Below are 21,952 nucleotides of genomic sequence, written 5' to 3' on the forward strand. Positions count from 1 at the left end.
TCACCAGAGTGTACTTTCTCAAGGTGCATGTCCTTATTCCTCACAAATGTTGGGTAATGTCCCTCAGCTATTTTCAAAGCTCCCACCCACGTTACGCCGCGATGTAAGACAGGAAGGAAACACAACATCCACTGAAGCTGCAAAGGGGTCTAGAGAGAGGCACTTGAAAACCCTGCAGGGAGATTTAACTGGGACACAAGTCACTCACAAAGAGTGGCCAGGTTTGTCACCACGATGGACATGTCTGAATTTTAAAGCTCATAAGGAGTAGCAATCATCTAGCAAATAAATTCCTACAGCAGCTCTTTTTTTTGAGTCCATAGTGCACTCAGGCATGTTCCCTTCAAGATTATCACCCCTTCCTGGTACAAGTCAATCACCTGCCTGTGTTATCACAGGTGTTTTCCAGGCATAAATAATACTTGCACTTGGTTTTTTTCTTCTTTTTATCTGCTTTTGCTTGTAGTGAGAATGGGAAGAACAAAATCTGATTTCACTGGAAATGCTTTACCTGAACATGTAATTTAAATTTCAAATCTTCATGTACAATTTCATAACTGAAAGCCAAGTAACATTCTCAGGAATTCACAGAGTAATAGCAATGGAAATAATCTCAATGCCTTCATTGCCTGTCACAGCATTGAAAACAGTATTTACCCAAAGGAAAAAAAGCCTGACTAATACAAATCCCTGCATGCAAGCCTGTAAGTGTGTATTTGAAAAATCAGAGCAAGGTAATTGTGCAGGAAATAAACCAGCATGGAGTAAGTTCAACAACGAGATCAAGTATGTAGAAAACATAATGTTGCAAAAAAAGTTAAAAATCCTGATGATTATGTCTGAAATCAAAAGCCTCCCACAGCAACTTATCTGGAAGGAAAGTGTCAACCTCTCCCACACAGTCATGTCAAACAGGCTCTTTACCCAGCAGCCCTCCAGGTATATTTTCAGAGACAGTTGTAGTTCTGCTTCTGGTTTTGTCACCTTCTTGCCACAAGTTTGCTGCTTCTTTCCTCTATTTTAGCAGTCTGTGAATGAAGAAAACTGGCTCAGTAGCCCAATTCTTTACTATTTAGAAGGACATCCTTAATAGCATTTAAGTTAAAAATCCTTCATACAACTGTCAGCTGTTTGTCACCATGAAATCTTCCCCCATTTGTGCTATTCCTTGACATTAGAGCAATTATTGGAGCAGCTGGCAGCAGTGGATTAAAATTATTACTGACATTTGCATCTCGAACAAAACACTGAAGCAATGCCTTTGCTAAAAGCTTTGCTTTGTTAAGCAAAAGCTTCTGCCTGAGCTTCTGTCTGGTACTCAGCCTGCCTCAGTGTCCAACAGGGACTGCTAAAAAGGCCTGGCAAAGTTGGGATCTCTGCAAAGATGGGGGGGAGTGTGTTCACCTGGAGAAGGGAAGGCTCCAGGGAGACCTGAGAGCCCCTTGCAGGGCCTAAAGGGGCTCCAGGAGAGCTGGAGAGGGACTTGGGACAAGGGATGGAGGGACAGGACAAGGGGGAATGGCTTCCCACTGACACAGGGCAGGGTTAGATGGGATATTGGGAAGAAATTCCTCCCTGTGAGGGTGGGGAGGGGCTGTCCCAGGTTTCCCAGAGCAGCTGTGGCTGCCCCATCCCTGGAAGTGTCCAAGGCCAGGTTGGATGGGGCTTGGAGCAACCTGGGCTAGTGGAAGGTGTCCCTGCCCATGGCACAGGATGGAACTGGATGTGCTTTAAGGTCCCTTCCAACCCAAACCATTGAGATTCCAAGTTTTTCCAATGGTAAGACGTCTTTCAAAACAAAAGGCAATTCAAGACTCTCCTAGAATCTTTGTACTCTGCAAATACAAAGTTAACTGTGGTTATTTCTTTGATTATAGTTATATCAACTACAAAGCTGTAGTTAGGCCTGAAAGATTTTAAGCTTCTTATGACAAACTGACACGAACATCCCTATGATGGCACACACCAGATGCCTTCAATATTCCAGAATGTTTCTGAAGAGGTTATAGCTCACACTGCCTCCTCCTCTCCACCTTCATCTCTTCTCTCTGAGCAGTTCTCGGAATTCAGCTTCTGAACTTCTATTGAAACCACATTTCCAGGCTCAACAAACTGCAAAGAACTGCAGTGTAACTGCAAATGCACGGCTGGTCCCACAGACAAAACAGACTTGCTGAAGTCCCTCTAAGAGTGAGGAGTAAGTACTGACACCTTGAAATAAATACTCTGGTATAAAAGCAGACACTGGAAAATACTGCAGTAAAGACAACTCTGAATGACCACACAGTGATCTCTTGGAAGTTCATAATCTTCTTCCCAGACCACACCAAAAAATTCACAATTCTTGTGTTCAGATATTTTCAAAGCCATAACTTAGAGAAGACCTGAAGTACAATGTCCAAAGATGAGTGAACACTTGCACAATAACCTTTTAGAGACATTGACTTGAACAGTCAAAGCCAATTGTGAAATAATTTTCAGAAATATTTTAAGAAACACACCTGAGGTTTGATTCTGCTCTGTTTAGGTTGTCGGGTTTTTCTGAAGTGATAAAGTTATTTCCTTGTTAACTGTAACATCACTTCAACGTGAGTTTTGAGAAAAATGTGAGAGAAAACCTTTGTGAAATGGTTTCACAGTGGTTTAGATGACAGCTTCAGGGGAGGAACATTTGGCAAAGCTGAACACCACACTCAGATCACACCAGTTTATCTCCAGAGCTCGTTCATTGCAGTGAACTGACCTGCAGCATATACTTCTCTCAGAGTTTTTATTTCAGAAATGTTTCTGAAAGATCTTCTCCTTGCTGTCCACGCTTCTAGAAGATAAACAAGCCCTGTGGTGTTTGTAACACTTCAGACCTGTCCCACCTTCCACAGCTCCCCGGATACGTTGTGTGTGCACCTGCTCCAGTGCAGAGCCCTCACAGAGCACACATTGAGGCTGGTTTGCATCCTGCAGGGCTCCTGTTTCCTCAGTTTCCTGTCTGCTGAACAGCGTCTTTCTTGTTGGGCTTTTGTCACTCTGAGTGCTCCTGGTACGTCTGCAATCAAACAGGGCGACATATTCATCCCCCTTTCAATGAAGGGACTGTTTTTCTATTAAAACACTAAACCTCCTTTGAACATAAATGGAAAATTTCCCTGAAACACTCAGATTAAAAACAAAAAACACACCCTTTGGAGCCACATTCAAACCTGCAATGTATAAAGAGCTCACAAGCACTAACAGTTTGATGAATTTCTCCTTCACTGCCTTGCACTGCTGGTGTCCCCAGAGCAGGGCTCTGTCACCTTGTGTGCAAGAGCCAATCCACACACTGAGTCGAGCCACTGCATTTTATCACCCTGCTGCAGAGCAGGGTGCCAGGCCCCTCACACAGCTGGCACACCTGGGAAATGAGCACAGGCTTGTTACAAAAAGGTAACACAGAAAAATGACACAGAAACAGGGGACTGGGCACTCATGCTTCTATCACATAATTCTTAACGTGCATGTGGTGTCTTGATCCAGTTCATTACACTCTGTTTTACACAGACAAATTTCCCTGGAGGTGTATTTTTTAGCATTATAATAAACTGAGGTAACTTGAGGTTATATTTTTATCGTATCATCTACCACCAAGTTATTTTTTAACCTTCTACTCAATTACAGTTTCTATATGAATCTGTTTGAACAATTGTCAACGTAATAGGGAGTTCTGGTGTTCTGTTCCTGGGGGCTCTCCATTGCATTCTGTTCCTGGGGGGTCCTCACTGCTCCATTCTCTCCCCCCTAATTCTCATGGTTTCAAGTCGCTGTGAACATTTTGTGAACTTTTTAACTTCATCTGACATCACTACTGCAAGCACACACACAGAACCTGCTCATTTCAGGCTTCTTGTACAGCCAGTCCAGTCTTGGCTGCAAGGGTTACATATGGCATGAAGCTGTGCCAGGGGGGTTAGGATGGATCTCAGGGAAAGGTTCTTCCCCCACAGGGTGCTGGGGCACTGCCCAGGCTCCCCAGGGCAGTGGGCACGGCCCCAAGGCTGCCAGAGCTCCAGGAGGGTTTGGACAACGCTCTGAGGGACAGGGTGGGATTGTTGGGGTGTCTGTGCAGGGCCAGGAGCTGGACTGGATGATCCCTGTAGGTCCCTTCCAACTCAGGACATTCTGTGATTCTGTGACTCCATATGTCCAAACACACAGGATCAGCTCTTTGCTGCCTGCAGAGCACCCCTGACGTAGCTGGGTCAGAGCAGGTGACCACACGGGCACACGTGCTTGGCTGGATGCACTGACCTCACAAAGAACGAGGAACTAAAGGCCCTTTTGCCCCAACCTGTTTGACATTTCAGTTTTCAGCAAGGGACAGGCTGAGCATCACAGTGAACACAGAGCAACGTTCAGAGGAGCAGGGCAGTTCCAGGCACACACCTGCTGGCTCGGAAACACCCGCACTTTTACATGTGGTTTCTCCCGGGTTAAGCAAATTCCTGTGAGCCGTTGTAGCTCTTTGCAAACGGCCCTTTAAGGAGCAGATCTCTCTTTTCTCCCAGCACAACAAGCAGCTGTCAGTCAGCTGGCAAACTGGGAAAATCCCCCCTCGAGTTTTGTTCTCACAGTCGGGTGGGTTCCACGCACTCCTCCAGGGGCATGGCTGGCTCTGGTTCCAGGCATCAGAGGACACACCAATAACCAGTTGCAGGACTGAAGGCATCCCAGAAGATGCACTGCCATACTTTCAGATCAACCGAGTTAGGAGATGTTTAGCACATCAATACATATTTCTTCTCAAAACAGGAGGTTTTATTTAACAAAAATCGCAAGAATTCAGGTGAAGATAAAGAAAGCTGAGTAACTGAAAAGCCTGAAGCAGCACACATTCATTCCAGAAAACTGCATTTATCATCAAAATATTTGCATTTTATCTGGAGAAGAAAGCTTTTCTCATAACTAAAATAAATAGCAGAAGAAAAGAGCGAGGGTTAAATGTGAGCCAGTTTTTAGCACTTCTTGCTTTCTCAACAGGACAAATCCAGCAATTTTAGTTACAAATATATATATATTGTACCATGTTTTCAATACATACACATGTTGAGGAACGTATTTTTAGAGTCCCTCAAACAATGGACCCATTGAAATTTCCCCTCCCTGCCCTCCCCCAACCAAAAATAAATCAGTGATGGAGTAATCTAAAGTACATCGCCCATTAAAAAGGTGAAATACTAATTCTGTAACGATTTAATTTCTCGGAGTCAGTGCTACACAAATATCACCTGATCTAGCATAATTTCAAGGAATTAATGAAGAATATTTATAATTCACAACTCATCTCATCATATTCTCCCAATGAATAGATATGGAAAAATACTGCTTATGCATTCCAGGTACTTCAAATTCCATTTGGAGACATGATTATTGCAGAATCATCACAGAATCACAGAATCAGCTGGGTTGGAAGGGACATCCGAGATCATCAAGTCCAACCCTTGATCCAACCCCACTGCGGTTACTAAACCATGGCACTGATGCCACATCCATCGTGGAACAGTTTGGGCTGGAAGGGACCTTAAAGCCCATCTCATTCCACCCCCTGCCATGGGCAAGGACACCTTCCACCAGCCCGGGCTGCTCCAAGCCCCATCCGTCAGATTTCCTGCAGAACGTGCATTAAACACAACCTGTTTGTGAGAACTGAACTCTGACAGGAAGCAGGTGACTGACAAGAAGGCAGTAATTTCACACTGAATAAGTGATTCATTTGCTCTTTAGAGAGAGAGAGGCTTCTCCAGACAGAGTTTCTGGGCACCAAACTCATCCCCTTCCGTGACTGCAGGAAGTTGTGGTTTGAAGCTTCGAGCGTAAGAACCAACTCCCTGTGCTGCAAGAACTTTAAAATAAGACATATACACACAGAATTCATGATACTGGATTCCAGGAGAAGGGGTACTGCTTGCTCTACGTAGTTGCTCACAGATGTTTGTTGTTCATAAGTAACTATCCTGTATAGAGAATTCCAACGGGAAAAAAAAAAAGAGAAGAAGAAAACAGACTGTAGTAAAAGGTAGTTGTTTTTAATTGACTGATGTGGCAGACAATTCACAGATTTAATTTCTTAGTCTGCCTCAAATAGTGGATAATGAGATTGTTTACAGAAAAATACCTAAGGACATTTTTGTGGTGCTGGTAGGGAATGTATTGGGAGCAGGAACAGGGTAATTGTGCTCACTCCAGGAGAGCTCAGCTGAGGGTGCATGGAAACAGCAGAAATCATTGACAGCAACTCTGGACAAGAAGGCACTTCTAATTCATTCCCATGAGAGGTCCATTCCAAGTCCAAATGGTCCCCAGTTCAAGTCACCCCCTAATTAGAGTATGTTGCAAACTTCTAAAGCAAGATCTCATTAAAGCATATACAGTCCAATGTTCTTGCAAGCATGACAGCTACCAATTCAAAATAGATAATTTTGCAATGGAAAAAAAAAAAGAGTAAGATTTGTTAATCTTGAGTCTCTAGAAATACCCAGGTCTGGAACACCAGTAAATAAGAAATATCTCAGCATTCAAAGGAAGCAGGTGAGCTGACAAAGCCGAGAAGCTCTTCACTGAAATTCAATAGAAAGTTGAAGCTGGTTCATTAACTCATTATCACTCACTACCTCTGGCAATACCCAGAAATACTTATTATGGACTGAAACACATTGTAGTAGTGAAAAAAGCACATCCCTCAAGAAATGGAGGTCTGAGATCAATCCAACTCTGACAACTCTTTAGTCATTTAGTTGAGGGAGGGGATTGTCCCACTCTGCTCTGACCTGGGGCGGCCTCACCTCGAGTCCTGGGGGCTGTTTGGGGGCCACAGTGTCAGAGGGATCTGAAGCTGTGGGAGAGTGTCCAAAGGAGGGACATAGAAATGGAGAAGGGTTTGGAGGGGAAGGGTCTGAGGAGCACCTGAGGGCACTTGGCTGGTTCAGCTGGAGCAGAGGAGACTGAGGGGAGACTCCTCGGGGGCTGCAGCTCCTGCCGAGGGGAGGCGGAGGGGCAGGGACTGAGCTCTGCTCTGGGACCAGGGACAGGACCCAGGGAAGGGCTGGAGCTGTGCCAGGGGGGTTGGGATGGATCTCAGAGAAAGGTTCTTCCCCCACAGGGTGCTGGGGCACTGCCCAGGCTCCCCAGGGCAGTGGGCACGGCCCCAAGGCTGCCAGAGCTCCAGGAGGGTTTGGACAACGCTCTGAGGGACAGGGTGGGATTGTTGGGGTGTCTGTGCAGGGCCAGGAGCTGGACTGGATGGACCTTGTGGGTCCCTTCCAGCTCAGGAGATTCTGGGATTTTGTGACTCAGGTACCCTGACAGTTGACAAAGAGCCGCTGCGGTGGCAGAGCAAACCAAAAGCCCGGGCAGCCTGACTGGCTGTTGGCCACCAGCCAGAGAACATCGGAGTCATCAAGAAAACCCCTGTCCTCCTCCGCGGTCTGAGAGCCACAGGCACCTCCGCAGGTCCCTCCCTCCGGCCACTGCCGTCCGCTGCCTACAGAGGGAGTCGAGAGCACTGACACGGGAGCCAAAGGGAACCGCAGCGAAGTGAAGCCCACACGGAGGAGAAGGTCATGCCCTGGTGATTAAGCAATTGTGTGAAGTCCTTCGCAAAGGTACTACCCGGCAATAAGCACCTTTGGGTCTGTCGAGAGCGATATCCTGTCTCCAATGGTGCCCATAAGCAAACGCTGAGGAAAGAGGCAGCATGGAATACCCCCTGCAAGTCCCTCTGCTTCAACTCTCAGCCCCCAGAATAACCCCAGCCTGTCATAATTTGTCCTTTGGTGATGCTCAAAACATCTCCCAAGTACTTGCTCAGCCGGCTTTTATCTCCCCTTTAGCTTTCTGCAGCCATAACATCCTCGAGCACGACTCCCTTGGGTGCAGTGCCCATTCCCAGGATCCTCCTCTGTGTGCCCACAGCTCCTCACAGCCTCACTGCCAACCCCAGCCCGAGCAGTGCTGGGAGAGACAGGGAACAGTCAGTTCCTATCCAGCGGCTTTGTGCCACTTCAGATCCTGTAAACATCCAGGATCTGCTTTACATCATCTCTCCAGGCTGAAGAATCCCAGCCTGCTCAGCAGTTCTTGCCATGGTAGCTCTGCTCTCAATCATCTGTCACCAGCCTCAGGCCCTCCCCAAGTCCTGTGCCCTCTCCAAGAACCACGGAATTGCTGAGGCTGGAAAAGACCTTTAAGATCACCGAGTCCAGCATCACCACCATGTTCCCCACTAACCCATGTCCCCAAGTACCACATCCATACACTGTTTGAACACTTCCAGGGATAGTGACTCCACCACCACCCTGGGCAGCTTTTACATCCCTTTCTGTGAAGAAATGTCTCAAAGACAAGAGCAACAGATCTGCATGGCACCCGTGTCCTGAGCACAGGCCAATCACCATCGTGAGACAAGAGAGCAGCATAATGTTCTCTGTCCTCTATATTTGTTCTTCATGTCTAAGATTTTATAAGCTACTGCTCTGCAACATCACAAACTCCAATATTTTGCTCCTGCATGGTGATGGCCAGCACAGCTGCTTATCTTCATAGTGCCATTTGTTTCCATGGTTATTTGACTGTAGAGGTGAAGTTAATGGCAACAAAGCTACTTTTTCCAGCTTCAGCATCTATGAAATGGAAAGTCACTGGCAAAAGGTTACATTTAAACCAAAAAGTTTTAAAATTAGAAGCTATTATGACTTTAATAATTCCAAGCATTAGTTTCTAGTCAGTGAGAGGAGCCTTGAAGACAGAAACAAGAATCATCACGCCTTGTAAAGAGACTTCAAAAGGTAACAAAGTATTTGCACATTCAAAAATCCATAATCTCAGAAGCACTGTGCCATAAGTGTTTAAACCCTGACAGCTTGACATCCTCCCCAGAAACAGGATTCTCTCATTTGAAAAAAAAAGGTAGATCTACACTGTGGGTTTGACTTCAGTTTATTATCAGACTTAGTTCTTCAAATAAACCAAACCTTGAAGTGCAGGTATCCTCTAGAGAGCAAGGGAACACCTTCAAAAATAAAGTAATGCAGAGGTGAAGCTCTTGTCACTTTGATAAAACAGAAACTATTTAATCCCATTGGATTTTACACAGCACTGTTTTTAAAAGCTGTTTTAGAGCTTTTTCTTAGAGGCAGGGAAGCAGCAAACATAAAAACACTGAGTGCATGAGCTCAACCCATAAAGTAGGGAGAAATTTTTCTTGATTGCTGTCAGGTAGGTCCTGGAGCATTGTGATTTCACAGGATACTGACCTTCTTCAGGAGCTCACTGCTCACCTGGTTCAAAGTGCATTGAGCCTTTTCCCACACCACATTGTACAGGCAGTAACAGCCACTGCACTGATGGGGCAAATCAAACAGTTTTAGGTATGGTCAGTCATGCCCTTCTCCACAGGTTGTGGGTAACTTTTTGTTGATGTAAGTGAAGTTTGTGAAGATCAGGCCATGAATGTATATTTTAATGATGAGATTTAACAAAGACTCTTAGAATTTTGAAATACATCCTTGAAGTATGAAGACACCCAAAGTCTGAGAACGCAGTGGTTCTGTGGTGCTTTATGGTTCCACAGTGGTGATAAGAGACACTTCAGGCTTGTTCAAGTGTCATAAATGTTCAACTCAACTAATTACATCACAAACCACAGGGGATTCCATAGGCATCATGGTGCTCATATTGCCACATCTTCTGTGTTTCAGACCATGAAGAACACACAAACCTCTGGCAGTGAAAGGGAACCATTCATGTCACATGTATTAAACCCACAGAGCACTGGAATTGTTGTCCATCCCCACCGTCTCAGAGCCAAGGCTGGCAGCAAGACTGCCCTTGCTCCTGTGTGGAAACTCAATTTGTGGCTTCCCAAGGCAGTTACACCACTGTGAGTGTTTAATCCATATATGAACAAGTCAGAAAGTCTATTTTCATGTGTTTGGTTTTGTGTCAATAAACCATAGACTCACAGAGTGGATTGGGCTGGAAGGGACATTGAAACCCACCCAGTTCCACCCCTGCCATGGGCAGGGACACCTCCCACTAGCCCAGGGTGCTCCAAGCCCCGTCCAACCTGACCTTGGACACTTCCAGGGATCCAGGGGCAGCCACAGCTGCTCTGGGCAACCTGTGCCAGGGCCTCACCACTCTCACAGCCAAGAATTTCTTCCCAATATCCCATCTCACCCTGCCCTCTGGCACTGGGAAGCCATTACCCCTTGTCCTGTCCCTCCATGCCTTGTCCCCAGTCCCTCTCCAGCTCTCCTGGAGCCCCTTTAGGCCCTGCAAGGGGCTCTCAGCTCTCCCTGGAGCCTTCTATTCTCCAGGTGAACCCCCCAGCTCTCCCAGCCTGGCTCCAGAGCAGAGGGGCTCCAGCCCTTGGAGCAGCTCTGGGGCCTCCTCTGGACTCTCTCCAGCAGCTCCACGTCCCTGTGCTGTTGTTCCCCAGGGCTGGAGGCAGCTCTGCAGGGGGGTCTCACCTGAGGGGGCAGAGGGGCAGAATCCCCCCCTCCCCTGCTGCCCACGCTGTGGGACCAGCCCAGGGCACGGGGGGTTTCTGGGTGCCAGGACATGTGGCCAGGCAGGTCGAGCCTCTCATCCTCCAGCATCCCCAAGTCCTTCTCCCAGGGCTGCTCTCAATCCATTCTCTGCCCAGGCTGTGTTTGTGCTTGGAATATTTGATCTCAAGACTAACAAGCCATTTTCAAACAACATTCTAAAAGCACACATCAGGCTTTTCATACCTCACTCTACTAGTTCATACGTGGACATCTGAGTGGTAGGTTCTGCCAAACATTCCAAAATTCAGAAAAAACGGGTGCTTTCCCAAAGCCTTTAGGGAAACAAAAAAACTAAGTCGATCAGTGTGTCTACCATGCATTTTACTACTGCTTAACAACATCCTGGAACTTCCAGGCCTGGAAGATGATGAGAGTGTTAAAGGAACCACAGGTCTGGGACTGTGTCACAGGAAACCTGGGGCTGAGCCAGTGAGATGTGCATCAGGATTGGAGATCATAAAAATCATTATCAAAAAATCTACATTTTAATTGCAATAGAAAATTAACAGCTCACTGGACAGACAGAACTACGCTACAAATTTATTCACATCCAGAATAAAACCACACACAACCACAAGCTTCATAAATTATGAGCTTGGAATAACGATGACTCCTGGCAACCAGGAAAGCTTCTGGCTTGCTTTCCTTACGTTTTGTTGTTTGTCTCTTGAAATCTTTTACCCACTGCTAAATTTTAAAGGAGATGATTTTAGAAACTAGGCTAATAGATAGTGACTGCTGCACAACAAACATTGTGGGGGAACACATACAGAGGCCATTAATACATAAAGGAAAAGGGAATTCAAAGAAAGAGTAAGGGAAAAATCAGCTTCAATAACAGGTTATAATAACTGCACATTTAAATTGAGTTAAAACTTTTCCACATCCGTCCGCAAATGATTAAGTGTGGCTGGTTTAATTAGAGCAGCTCAGCGCAGAGAAACCTGAACCTGAACCAACATGTTCCACAGCCAACGTGCTGCTGGCAGCAGTGACTTGTGCTGCCTCAGAGCTCAGCATGGTGTGTTCTGCATCAGCCTGAGAAAATCCAGAGAAGTTCTCTTACAGATCACTGGAAATGTAAATGGGGGTGATCTTTCTGCAGTGCAAGGAGAGACAGACATGCCCTAGGTGATATAATTCACCTCACAAGTGAAACGACAGCATAGACAGAACAAAAACAGCAGCTACAGGTAACCACAGGTAAGGTGACTCCCGTGGGAGTGGGAAGGGCGAGTCCATCCTTCTGCAAACAGCCAGGAGAAGGGGATACCAAAGAAGACTAAATGCTCTAGACAGGTGGACATTACTCCTCCTGTGGGGAGAAAATGACCCTTGGAACAAAGACAAAAGCACCAAGGATGGGGTAAAAGGAAGAGTAAGGAGAGCAAGCACAAGGGAACACCAAGGAAAGGAAAACCAGACTTATCCAGAAGGATGCTGACAGTGGAGAAATACAGAGAGCCCTACAGCTGGGTGATGAGGGCACAAACCCAAAGATGAGGGATTGAGAAGTGTCTGTAAGCAAAGCCTTGGGACAGCACTGGGGCACATGTTCTGAGGTGGGGACAAGGCAGAGGATAACAGAGTCCAGGGGCTGAGAGCCTGAAGAGAACAAGTCACAGGAGGGTGAAGAGAAATCTGAGAGCAACATGAGACCCTGAAGGAGGGAAAGACATCCAACACTGATGGGGCAGGGAGGGATGGCTGTAGGGGCCAGGGAACATTTCTACTGATCATAGACCCATGGAATGGTTTGGGTTGAAAGGGACCTTAAAGGCCATCTCGTTACACCCCCTGCCATGGGCAGGGACACCTTCCACTAGCCCAGGTTGCTCCAAGCCCCATCCAGCCTGGCCTTGGACACTTCCAGGGATCCAGGGGCAGCCACAGCTGCTCTGGGAAACCTGGGACAGCCCCTCTCCACCCTCACAGCCAAGAATTTCTTTCTAATGTCCCAATCCGACCCTACTCTCTGTCAGTTGGAAGCCATTTCCCCTTGTCCTGTCCCTCTATCCCTTGTCCCAAGTCCTTCTCCAGCTCTCCTGGAGCCCCTTTAGGCACTGGAAGGGGCTCTCAGGTCTCCCTGGAGCCTTCTCTTCTCCAGGTGAACACCCCCGGCTCTCTCATACTCAACAAGGACAGGAAACCAGGTCAGTGGCAGCTGCCTAGGACGATCCAGCACCGCAGTACCTCCATGCCCGGGGTCAGAGGCGCGGGTGGGACGGCGGAGCCGAGCGGGCAATGCCCGGAATATCCCATAAAAGCTCCAGTCAGTGCTGCCGCTGCCGCCATTTCACCCTGAGGGCGCGGGGGGCGGGGCCGGGCGGGGGCGGGGCCACGGCCGGTCCCGCCCCCCTCGGCTCCGCCGCTCGCGGCCGCCATTTCACACCCGCCCGGGGGCAGCGGGCGATGGGGGGGCTGCGGGGGCCGGATCGCTCGGCGTGAGGGGACAGCGGGCGATGGGAGGGCTGTGGGGATCGGATCGCTCGGCGTGAGGGGACAGCGGGCGATGCGGGGGCTGCGGGGATCGGATCGCTCGGCGTGAGGGGACAGCGGGAGCGGCGTCACCGGGAATGAGCGGGGCTGCTCGCCGGGGCCTCGCAGAGCCGACCGGAGCTGCGGAGCCGGCACTGCCCTGTGCGAGTGTGCCCAGGGGCGGCCGCTCACGGCTATGGACCGGGAGAGCGCTGAGGCGGCTCCTGGAGCCTCCCTGGAGCCTCCTGTCCTCTGTTCGGGGTCTGCGCCGTTAGGAAGATCAGCATCCATCCATCCATCCCTTCCCATCTCGTCTCTCCTGTAACCTGGAGTTCCTAACAGGGCGCTTGGCTGGTTCAGCTGGAGCAGAGGAGACTGAGGGGAGACTCCTCGGGGGCTGCAGCTCCTGCCGAGGGGAGGCGGAGGGGCAGGGACTGAGCTCTGCTCTGGGACCAGGGACAGGACCCAGGGAAGGGCTGGAGCTGTGCCAGGGGGGTTGGGATGGATCTCAGGGAAAGGTTCTTCCCCCACAGGGTGCTGGGGCACTGCCCAGGCTCCCCAGGGCAGTGGGCACGGCCCCAAGGCTGCCAGAGCTCCAGGAGGGTTTGGACAATGCTCTGAGGGACAGGGTGGGATTGTTGGGGTGTCTGTGCAGGGCCAGGGGTTGGACTGGATGATCCCTGTGGGTCCCTTCCAGCTCAGGACATTGTGATTTTATAATTCCATGTTTATTCACAGACAGGTACAACTGTTTATCCCCGTGGCAGCCACTTCAGTCAGTCACTTTATCCTGCCTAATTCCCTGCCATGTCAGAACGATGCTCACCGAGGGCTCCCAGCATTACCCTTTTTGCCCTGAGCTTTTTGCATGTTTCAGCATATCCCAAGAAATGGCACAACCGAACATGCCTGTGGAGAGAGAGCCTGGTGGCATTTGTTTTGCATCATCTTGAAGCGATTTCAGATGTGACATCACGTCACAGATGTGGCTTCAGATGTGGCTTCACGTTACTAAGATTCCACGTTATCACTAAAACTTAAGGCTGATGTTTTCATATTGAACTGAAACATTGTAACAGACCATGAATCTATGTTAGCAAAATAGGATCATTCCTTTAACAATACCTTCTAATTTGTCGTCACAGCTTAAATAAGTGTTATAATGAGAAATGAAATTCTGAGATTGCAAGTGTGCTGTTAAAAGATAAAGGCATCAATGCTCTGTGCAGTGTTGTCTTGTGCCCGTGGCCTCAAGTTTTGGAGCTTTGAGACCCATCTGATGTCCAAGAATGGTATTGCTAATTAAAACCTGGATGATACAAGGAAAACACCAAATTTGCAGTAACAAAAAGTTGCCACTGATGTGAATGACAATATTGTGATATTGGGCCTGGCAGGATGAGCAAATAACAGATGCAGAAATGTCTTTAATGTTTTATGAGGCCTTGAAGGATATTTCCAGACCTGTCAGGCTTGGAGTTTCCATGTGAGGATTCCCCATCTGGCACTGAGAGCTATGATAGAGAGGAAAAGAAAATGGCAATGTTTTTAATATGACTCTTAATCGTTAACGTCCTCAGTGGGCTCTTCATGATGCAGGATCTGTCACACTGTGCCCTTTGGATGTGGCAGAGGCTGGGCTGTTCCTGGACAGCATGTGTGGAAGATCAGGACGGTCCAGTATAATGGGCCCACTTGAAGGGGGTTCTGGAACAAATTTCTGGGCGGAAAAACCAGAAACCATCAGTGCAGCCATGTTGGGAATTTACTACACAAGGTCTTGCCAGAGGCCATGTCAGGATAGGCAGAGAAAAGATATTTGCATTTTCATTGTGTGATTTCCCACGTGTTCCAGTGTAATTACGAGGTACAGAATATTTCCATACACATCTGCAGGGAAATGCCAAAGAACACATGCTCCTGTTCTGCTGCTCTATTGCAAGTTCCCATTCTTCAGGTGAGACTACACAGTTCTAGACTAGAGAAAGGAGGTAGAGAAGGAGAAATTTGATTTTCAGGTATGTTACTCAACTAAGTCAAATCGTGAGTTGTCTGTGAATGAAAAGAGACATGACATATTGTAATGCAGCAATATTCTGTTTTTTTTCCCACACAGTTGCGTACCTTGATATAGGATTTACAGACCTGAAGCTTCATGTCACACACCAAGGGTGCTGCTCTGTACTGCAGAGCCATTACTCTGGTAATGACAAAAAGACATTTGTTTCCTGCAGAATAGTGAGGTTTTACATTCACGGATAACTCCTGTGCAGTGCAATAGGTGCAGATACAAAGGAATGCCCTCGCCTACAAAAAGTAGCAACGGAAGAGGGAAAACTCTTGGGCAGCCGGTTCCTTGCAGGTCGCTGCAGGATTTCTCAGAGCACAGGGAAGTGCTGGCCACCAGTTTCTTTGGCAGATCAGTCGCATCTCATTTACACAGGAACCATTTAATCTCTGAACCAGTCACGGCATTCCCGTGGGTTGTTGCTCCGGCTGGCGCTGGCCCCGGGCACGGGAAGGCTCCGGGTACCGGGAGCGCTGGGCACAGCGGGCTGCCGTGCTCCACCGTCCACCCAAGCCCGGCTTCAGACACCGGGCACCACTCTGTCCGTCTCCAGGAGCCCTGCCTGGCGCTCCGCAGCCACGTTCTCCTCGGGGCTCCTTCCCCCGGCGCCCGCGGGACCCGCGGCCGGGGCGCACCGGCCCTTCCCGAGGCCCCGAGCCGGCCCGGGGGGATCGCTCTGGTCCTGCCGCCAGCCACCTCCAGCCCGCGCTGCCGCCTCTGCGGGGGCTGCCCCGGGCCCGCACCGCCCTCGCCCTCGGTCCCCGCCATCGCCCCCGGCCCGGCCCCGCTCCCCCGCCCCCCCGGACCGCGCTGCAGGCCCCGCCCCCGGCCGCCCTTTGATCGGCGTGCGGCGGGGCCAATGGCGCGTGGGGCACGTGCACGCGGCGGCCAATGGGTGTCGGCGGGCGGCGCGGGGGCGGGGCCGCGGCGCTGGAGCGGCTCGTTGTGCGCTGCGGACCGATCGCCTCCCGCTCCCGGGCCCGGCCGCCGCCGCCGCAGGTGAGGCCGCGCGCGGGGCCGCGGGGGCCGCGCCCGCCCCGCCCCACCCCGGCGGTGCCCGCGGGGCCGGCGCGGGCGGGGGCGGGCGGCGGGGCCCGCGGCTGCCGGGGCCGAGGCCTGGGCCTGGCGGGGCGGCCCGGGCCTGTGGGGGGAGGGGCCGCGGGGCAGCGCGGGCCCGGGGCGGCGGGAGCGCGGCGGGGCCGCGGCCTGCGGGGGCCGCGGGGCCCGGATGGGGCGCGGGCGGGGAGCGGGGCCCGAGGCCGCCGTGCTGGCGGCGGGAAGGCCGCGGGTCGCGGGGCCGCGATGCGCTGCGGGTCCGCGCCGTGTCTCGGGGCCTTTCTCAGTCCGGTTTATGGCCTCGCATTGCGTGTTTATTTTTCTCGTGTCTGCGCCGGCACAGCTTTTAAATCTCCCACGTTGTCTGGGACTGGCGCGGCCTCGTTGAGCGGCGGTGCCCGAGGGTCGGTGCCCGCGCGGGCAGTGCCGGCCGGGGTCGGTGCTGTGCCGGGCGCTCGGCAGGGCAGAGTCACGGCTGGAGTGGCACCCGCTGTTCTGGGTGCTCGTGGGGGCCCTCGGAGCAGAGCGCTGGCTCCGTGTGTGCGGTGGGAGGGCCAGGACGGTGCTGGGTTCCCCGCACCGGAGCACACGTGTGGGCCGGGGGAGGCCGGAGCTGCTGCCGTGCTCGGCACTGCCGGGAGAGCCTGAGCTGGGCACGGGGCTGTGTCCGAGACCCGCTGCAGGTTTGCTGCGGGAGGATTTGCATTGGGATCCTGTGATCCACTTAATGAGGCATCTGTGGAAAACAAAAGAGAAAAGAGATGGGGAACGGTAGAATTTCATTCCTTGTATTAATTACTGTTGTTGTTGGCGTTTGATCACTTTTTGAAATGCTCCGTATTTCTGTTCATTTTACTCCTTGAATGTGGCTGGTGACTGCTCATATTGCTCAGCTCTCACCTCTTTACCAGCTCCTGTTTCCCTGTATTCTTGTGTTAACCACTTTTCTTTCCAGAGCAGTGTGAACAGTTCTCTGACTTGTGTATCCCCCATTACAGCTGGGACAATCCATATGTTCCATAGGCTTTATTAAACCGTTAGGGTTGATGGGATTTCTTGGATTCCTATTGACTCGTGGGTTATGTCAGTGTGTGTGATGGACAAGAAAGTCAAGAGTCCTGATCCTGGAAGTCTGTGCAGCATGAGATGTTACCGCGAGTGCCTTGGTTTTTGTTCTGAAACAGAGTAGCTCTGTGTATAGTGATCCTGATGCTCCTGGTGGGTTCCATGATTCAGAGCACTCGGGAGTCTGGAGTTACAGCTGTGATTGCAGCGAGCTCTCCCCAGGCTTGAGTGGAATATGAAGAGGAACATCTTAAGCTGGTGTGACTGTTAAATGTATTGTACAATGAGTTTATAGCCCTGCTGTGGGTGGTTCTGCAGGACCAGATGAACATGGATACACTGCTTTCCTAGGGGAGTTGTCCTGTGCAGTGCCACATTTGTGGGAACAGCAGCAGTAAGCACAGCCTGAATGGAAATGTGAGTGTTGTGTGTAGCATCTTACTCAATCGTGTTTGTTGAACGTTGGTACCCAAATGAACTTAATGTGAAATGTGCTATATGCTCTGAATTAAAGCACTTCATTTTCTTTCAGGTTCTTACATGTTCTGTCACTTTTCTTTTCCTGGGAAAAGCCCTCCTTGTCTTGACCTGAGACATGTAGTTTTACTTTCAGAATCCATCTCTTTAAGCTGTTGTACCAGCCTACTTTCTTTCCCGGAGCTGTGGTCTCAGAGCCTCTGAATCGATTACAGCCCAGTGTTATTGGCTGCCACACCGACTACACGTGAAGCCTGTGAGGCTGGTAGAGTTTTAGTTACAGAAAGCTCAGACTTGCTGTGTTTGCAGACTTCAAAAAGAAGTTTAGAGAAGCTGTTCTTTCTGCTCTTCCAAGTACTTTAGAAGCAGCCAGGAAGGCAGCTGCAGGAGAGTCCTGCCAATTTAAGTGTTTAGGGAGAGTGACAGAGTTCAGCAAATGAGAGGTGATAAATTTTGCCTTGTGCTGGAAACGATCAGGGCACTTCTCCTGTTTGATGTGCCATTCTGTGATCAGGCACCTGAAAGCTTCAAACCACTGGCCTGAATGATCCATTTGATTATACGACCTCGTTATATGTAGGTGATGTATGCAAAAATAGATTTTAATCTTTTTCTGAGGGAATAGGGTGGCAAATAAACTGCGGAGAAGGCAGAGACATTCTTCATGTGCATGGTTTTGCTGCCTTTGGTTTTTTGTTTTGTTTGTTTTGTTTTTAATATTAGTAGCAGTGGCATGGTAAGTATGAAGGTACAATTTTCCTATCTCCCACTGCTTCCATGGTCTCCATGTAGGAGCACAGCAGCAAGTCCATGTGTCTCATGAGGCCCTCAGAGATGGATTTGCAGCTACTGGAAATCCTACTACTACTTTTGTGCTGCTGAACAAGTTGGATGCTGTCCCTGCCTCCTGTTACTCACTTGTCATCAAAGTGAAAGTACCAGCTGCTAATCCAGGGATGGATCAATGTGTGGGGCAGCTGTTGTCACAAAGTGTCTGGAACCAGCAAGTTCTTATGTCCACTTCTTCTCACCTCCTGCAAGTGCCCTGTCCCTAGGAAAGGAGTCATTCCCTCACAGCACAGTTTTTTATCTCCAAAAAATGTCTTTTCTGCAGGTGAAAAAATTGCCATGGGCAATTTCTGGACAATCTCACGCTGTTTAGAGAAAGGGAGATAATAACTTTTTTTTTTTTTAAAATCTGTCTGTCATAAACCTGTCCTTTTTAAATACCAGTGCAGAAGGTGACATAGTCCTGGTTGCATGAAGTTGTCCAGCTGTCTCTTCCCTGTGTAAGAACTCTGTGATGCTAACTGGCAGCATCTTCAACCCAGGAACAAAAACTGTGGAATCAGAGAATCCTGGAATGGTTTCAGTTGGAAGGGACCTTAAAGCCCATCCAGTTCCACCCCTGCCATGGGCAGGGACACCTTCCACTAGCCCAGGTTGCTCCAAGCCCCGTCCAACCTGGCCTTGGACACTTCCATGGATGGGGCAGCCACAGCTGCTCTGGGCACCCTGTGCCAGGGCCTCCCCACCCTCCCAGGGGAGAATTTCTTCCCAGTGTCCCATCTCACCCTGCCCTCTGGCAGTGGGAAGCCATTGCCCTGTCACTACCCATATAAAAAGCCCCTCTCCCTCTTTTTTTTAATGCTGCCCTCAAGGTATTGGGAGGCTGTAATGAGGTCACCCCAGAGCCTTCTCTCCTCCAGGTGAACCCCCCCAGCTCTCCCAGCCTGGCTCCAGAGCAGAGGGGCTCCAGCCTTTGGAGCATCTCCGTGGCCTCCTCTGGGCTCGCTCCAGCTCCATGTCTTTCTTGTGCTGAGCAAGGGGTTGTGCTGCTTGGAAGGTGTTGATGTGAAGCTCTGAGCAGCCTGGGAGCCTCCTCTCTCTGTCAGGGCTGACTGTTAACCTGGGAATGTTGGGGAAATCTCGGATCTGGCTGCAGATATTCAGTGTCTTAGCTGGAGGTTTCTGGTTGCCCTTGTTCATGTGGATCGAGCTGAGAGGCCGTTGGGGGCCCTGAACCCCCCTGTGCTGGACCAGCAGTGGGTGGTAATTATGGCCAGCCTGTATCTGATTTCTGACAGCATCCTAATGATGATTAATTTTGTTCCTAGGAATTGGGTATAGTTCATCAGACTGGTGAAATGAGGTCATTCCTCTGAAGAATGCAGCTTATTTTTTGGTCTCAAACACTCTGAATGGCAATATAAGCATTGACAAAAACACCTTGATTGTGTTGTTTTATGGACACGGATAGAAGCAACTAAGGAAAACATTTAAAATCTTTCTAGACAAATCTGATTACTATAAAATATGTAAAACTACTTTGCTGAAATATTAAAGTTATGACAGTTGAGATTTGTCAGACTAAAAATACACTTAAGACTAAGTTTATGCCCAGTGTTTATAAAACAACAACAACAAAAGAGCTTAAAATATGGTGTACTGGAAATCACTGATTTAGCATATGGAAGTAAAGTTTGTGAAAATGCAATAGTAGATTTTGGGAATGGCCACTTCTGGTACAGAGATATTTGTATTGACAAAAATGTCAAATGTCGTGATCTTAGGTTTAGTCAAGCTAAGGAGAACAAGTGTAGTGTCCTCATTCCAGGTTTGCAAAGGGAAGAAGAATCAATGAGATGAGATCTGTTACCTCTGGAAAACCTGAATGGCTGGCAAACAGAAAGGGTTTGATTTACAAACAGAACTGACACATTAGTGTGGAAGGATCATGTATGTGCAGCCTCTGTGGCTTAACACTCAGAGTTTCAGGGTAAAAGAATCTTCCCATCTAAAGACAAACTATTTTTTTGTAAAGTGACCTTCATTAGCACAGGTCAGGACTGAGTTGGTTTTGTTCTTGTGTAAGGAGTCAGGAGAGTTAAACTGCCAACTGAATCAAATTGAATATTGAATTTAAAGTTTTCCTGTTTGCTGATTTAAAATATTGTGGTTGCAGGGCAGAGGAACCCAGATGAGTCAGAGAATAGTGACCTGATCGATGGCAGTGGGACAGTAAGAAGAGCAATGGGGTAGCAGTAGTTTGTGGACAGGAATCTGTGACACCTCACTTTCTGCCTTTAAGTTTCCATGTGTCCCAAAGCACCATGTTCACAGTTCAGGAAGATGGCTTTGTCAGTGGAACATAGGATTCATCCTCCTGAAACACTGAGTTGCCACTCAGCCTGAGCAAGGAAAGGTGAGCTCTCAGACATGGGCACACTACTTCATACCTAATTTAGTTTTATTCATAAGAAATACTTTAACCTTATCCTTGCCCTCACCAGTGTACAGTGAAATGTTCTTTTGGAAGATTTAAACATGTTGCCCAGATCTGAGGTGAAGCTTTGAAGTGTGTGACCTGTACATGCTGGAATAACCTCCTGTGTTCAACTTCGTGTTATTTCCCCCCATGCAGTGTATAAATGTTGTTCTTGAATTAAAGAGACAATCTGGATTTTGTGATTTCCCCCTCCTCCCAATTGGCTTTTGCTGTTTGGTCAAGATTTGAAGGAATTTTGAAGGAGTTTGAAGGAATATTGCATGAATGCAGCGAGTCAAATAGCAACGGGGTTTGCACTGTGCTGTCATTGCCCTGTGGTCTGTCTGGGTGCTGGAGAGGTCTGTGCTATGTGCTGGGCTACTGGGGACAGGAAAGGAGTTTGTGTAAAGAATAAAAGGAGTTTTCTTGGAGATTATGGGGAAAGGATCTGTGACATGTGAAGCAGAGACATCTGGGTTAAGAAATAGAGACAGATGTGTTCTGGCTGTGGAGCACTAGGAAACTTCCTTTTTCTTGGGAGGCATATGGGCCCAGGGGGAGGTTTTCTGCTGGTGCAGCTTCTCAGGTGAAACCAATTCTGTTCCTTGCAGTGATTTCAGAGAAGAAAATGTTGGGTTTTCCCCCCAGGATCTGTCCCTTCTCTGTCTTGATTAAACTCTTGCTTCTCTATCCTGTCCTGAGAGCTGGCTGCAAAGCAAGTTTTTGCATGGCAATACTGTGTCGGATCATTCTTGAAAACTTTTCCTGAAACAGTTTAAACTTGTGGAGGCTCTGGAGGCCCTTCAGGCCCTTCTGTGTGTGTGGCATTGGTTTTGGCATGTGTTCAAACCTGGACATCTCAGCAGCTCTGCAGCTGTCTTCTGCAGATATGTGGATTGGTTTGGCACTTGCCTGGATGTTGTAGTGTCCTTTTTTGTTCTGTTTCAGGTGAGGTCT

At 49.0% G+C, this 21,952-nt stretch overlaps 1 protein-coding gene and 1 long non-coding RNA gene across 8 annotated transcripts in view; one reads left to right on the forward strand and one right to left on the reverse strand.

Moving 5' to 3' along the window:
* Window positions 1–8,949: 8,949 nt before the first annotated feature.
* Window positions 8,950–12,914, reverse strand: LOC135403532 (uncharacterized). 2 transcript variants are annotated; one of them, XR_010425420.1, is made up of 3 exons: window positions 12,777–12,914; window positions 10,767–10,855; window positions 8,950–9,040 (listed from the first exon to the last, which is right to left on the reverse strand). It is a non-coding gene; the product is annotated as an uncharacterized LOC135403532 (long non-coding RNA). The 2 variants fall into 2 exon arrangements; XR_010425419.1 differs by having other exon boundaries at window positions 12,716–12,908.
* A 3,096-nt stretch (window positions 12,915–16,010) lies between these two features.
* Window positions 16,011–21,952, forward strand: part of ELAVL1 (ELAV like RNA binding protein 1) — a 54,415-nt gene continuing 48,473 nt past the window's right edge. For all 6 annotated transcript variants that reach the window (XR_010425406.1, XM_064637505.1, XM_064637501.1 and 3 more), the window contains exon 1: window positions 16,011–16,128. Coding sequence is in view for 5 of the 6 variants with exons in the window: in XM_064637505.1 (XP_064493575.1) it covers window positions 16,021–16,128 (108 nt within the window). In the remaining variant the exon portion in view is untranslated. The remainder of the gene's footprint in view (window positions 16,129–21,952) is intronic.

The sequence above is a fragment of the Pseudopipra pipra genome, chromosome 27 (assembly GCF_036250125.1).
Source record: "Pseudopipra pipra isolate bDixPip1 chromosome 27, bDixPip1.hap1, whole genome shotgun sequence".
Taxonomy (NCBI): Eukaryota; Metazoa; Chordata; class Aves; order Passeriformes; family Pipridae; genus Pseudopipra; species Pseudopipra pipra.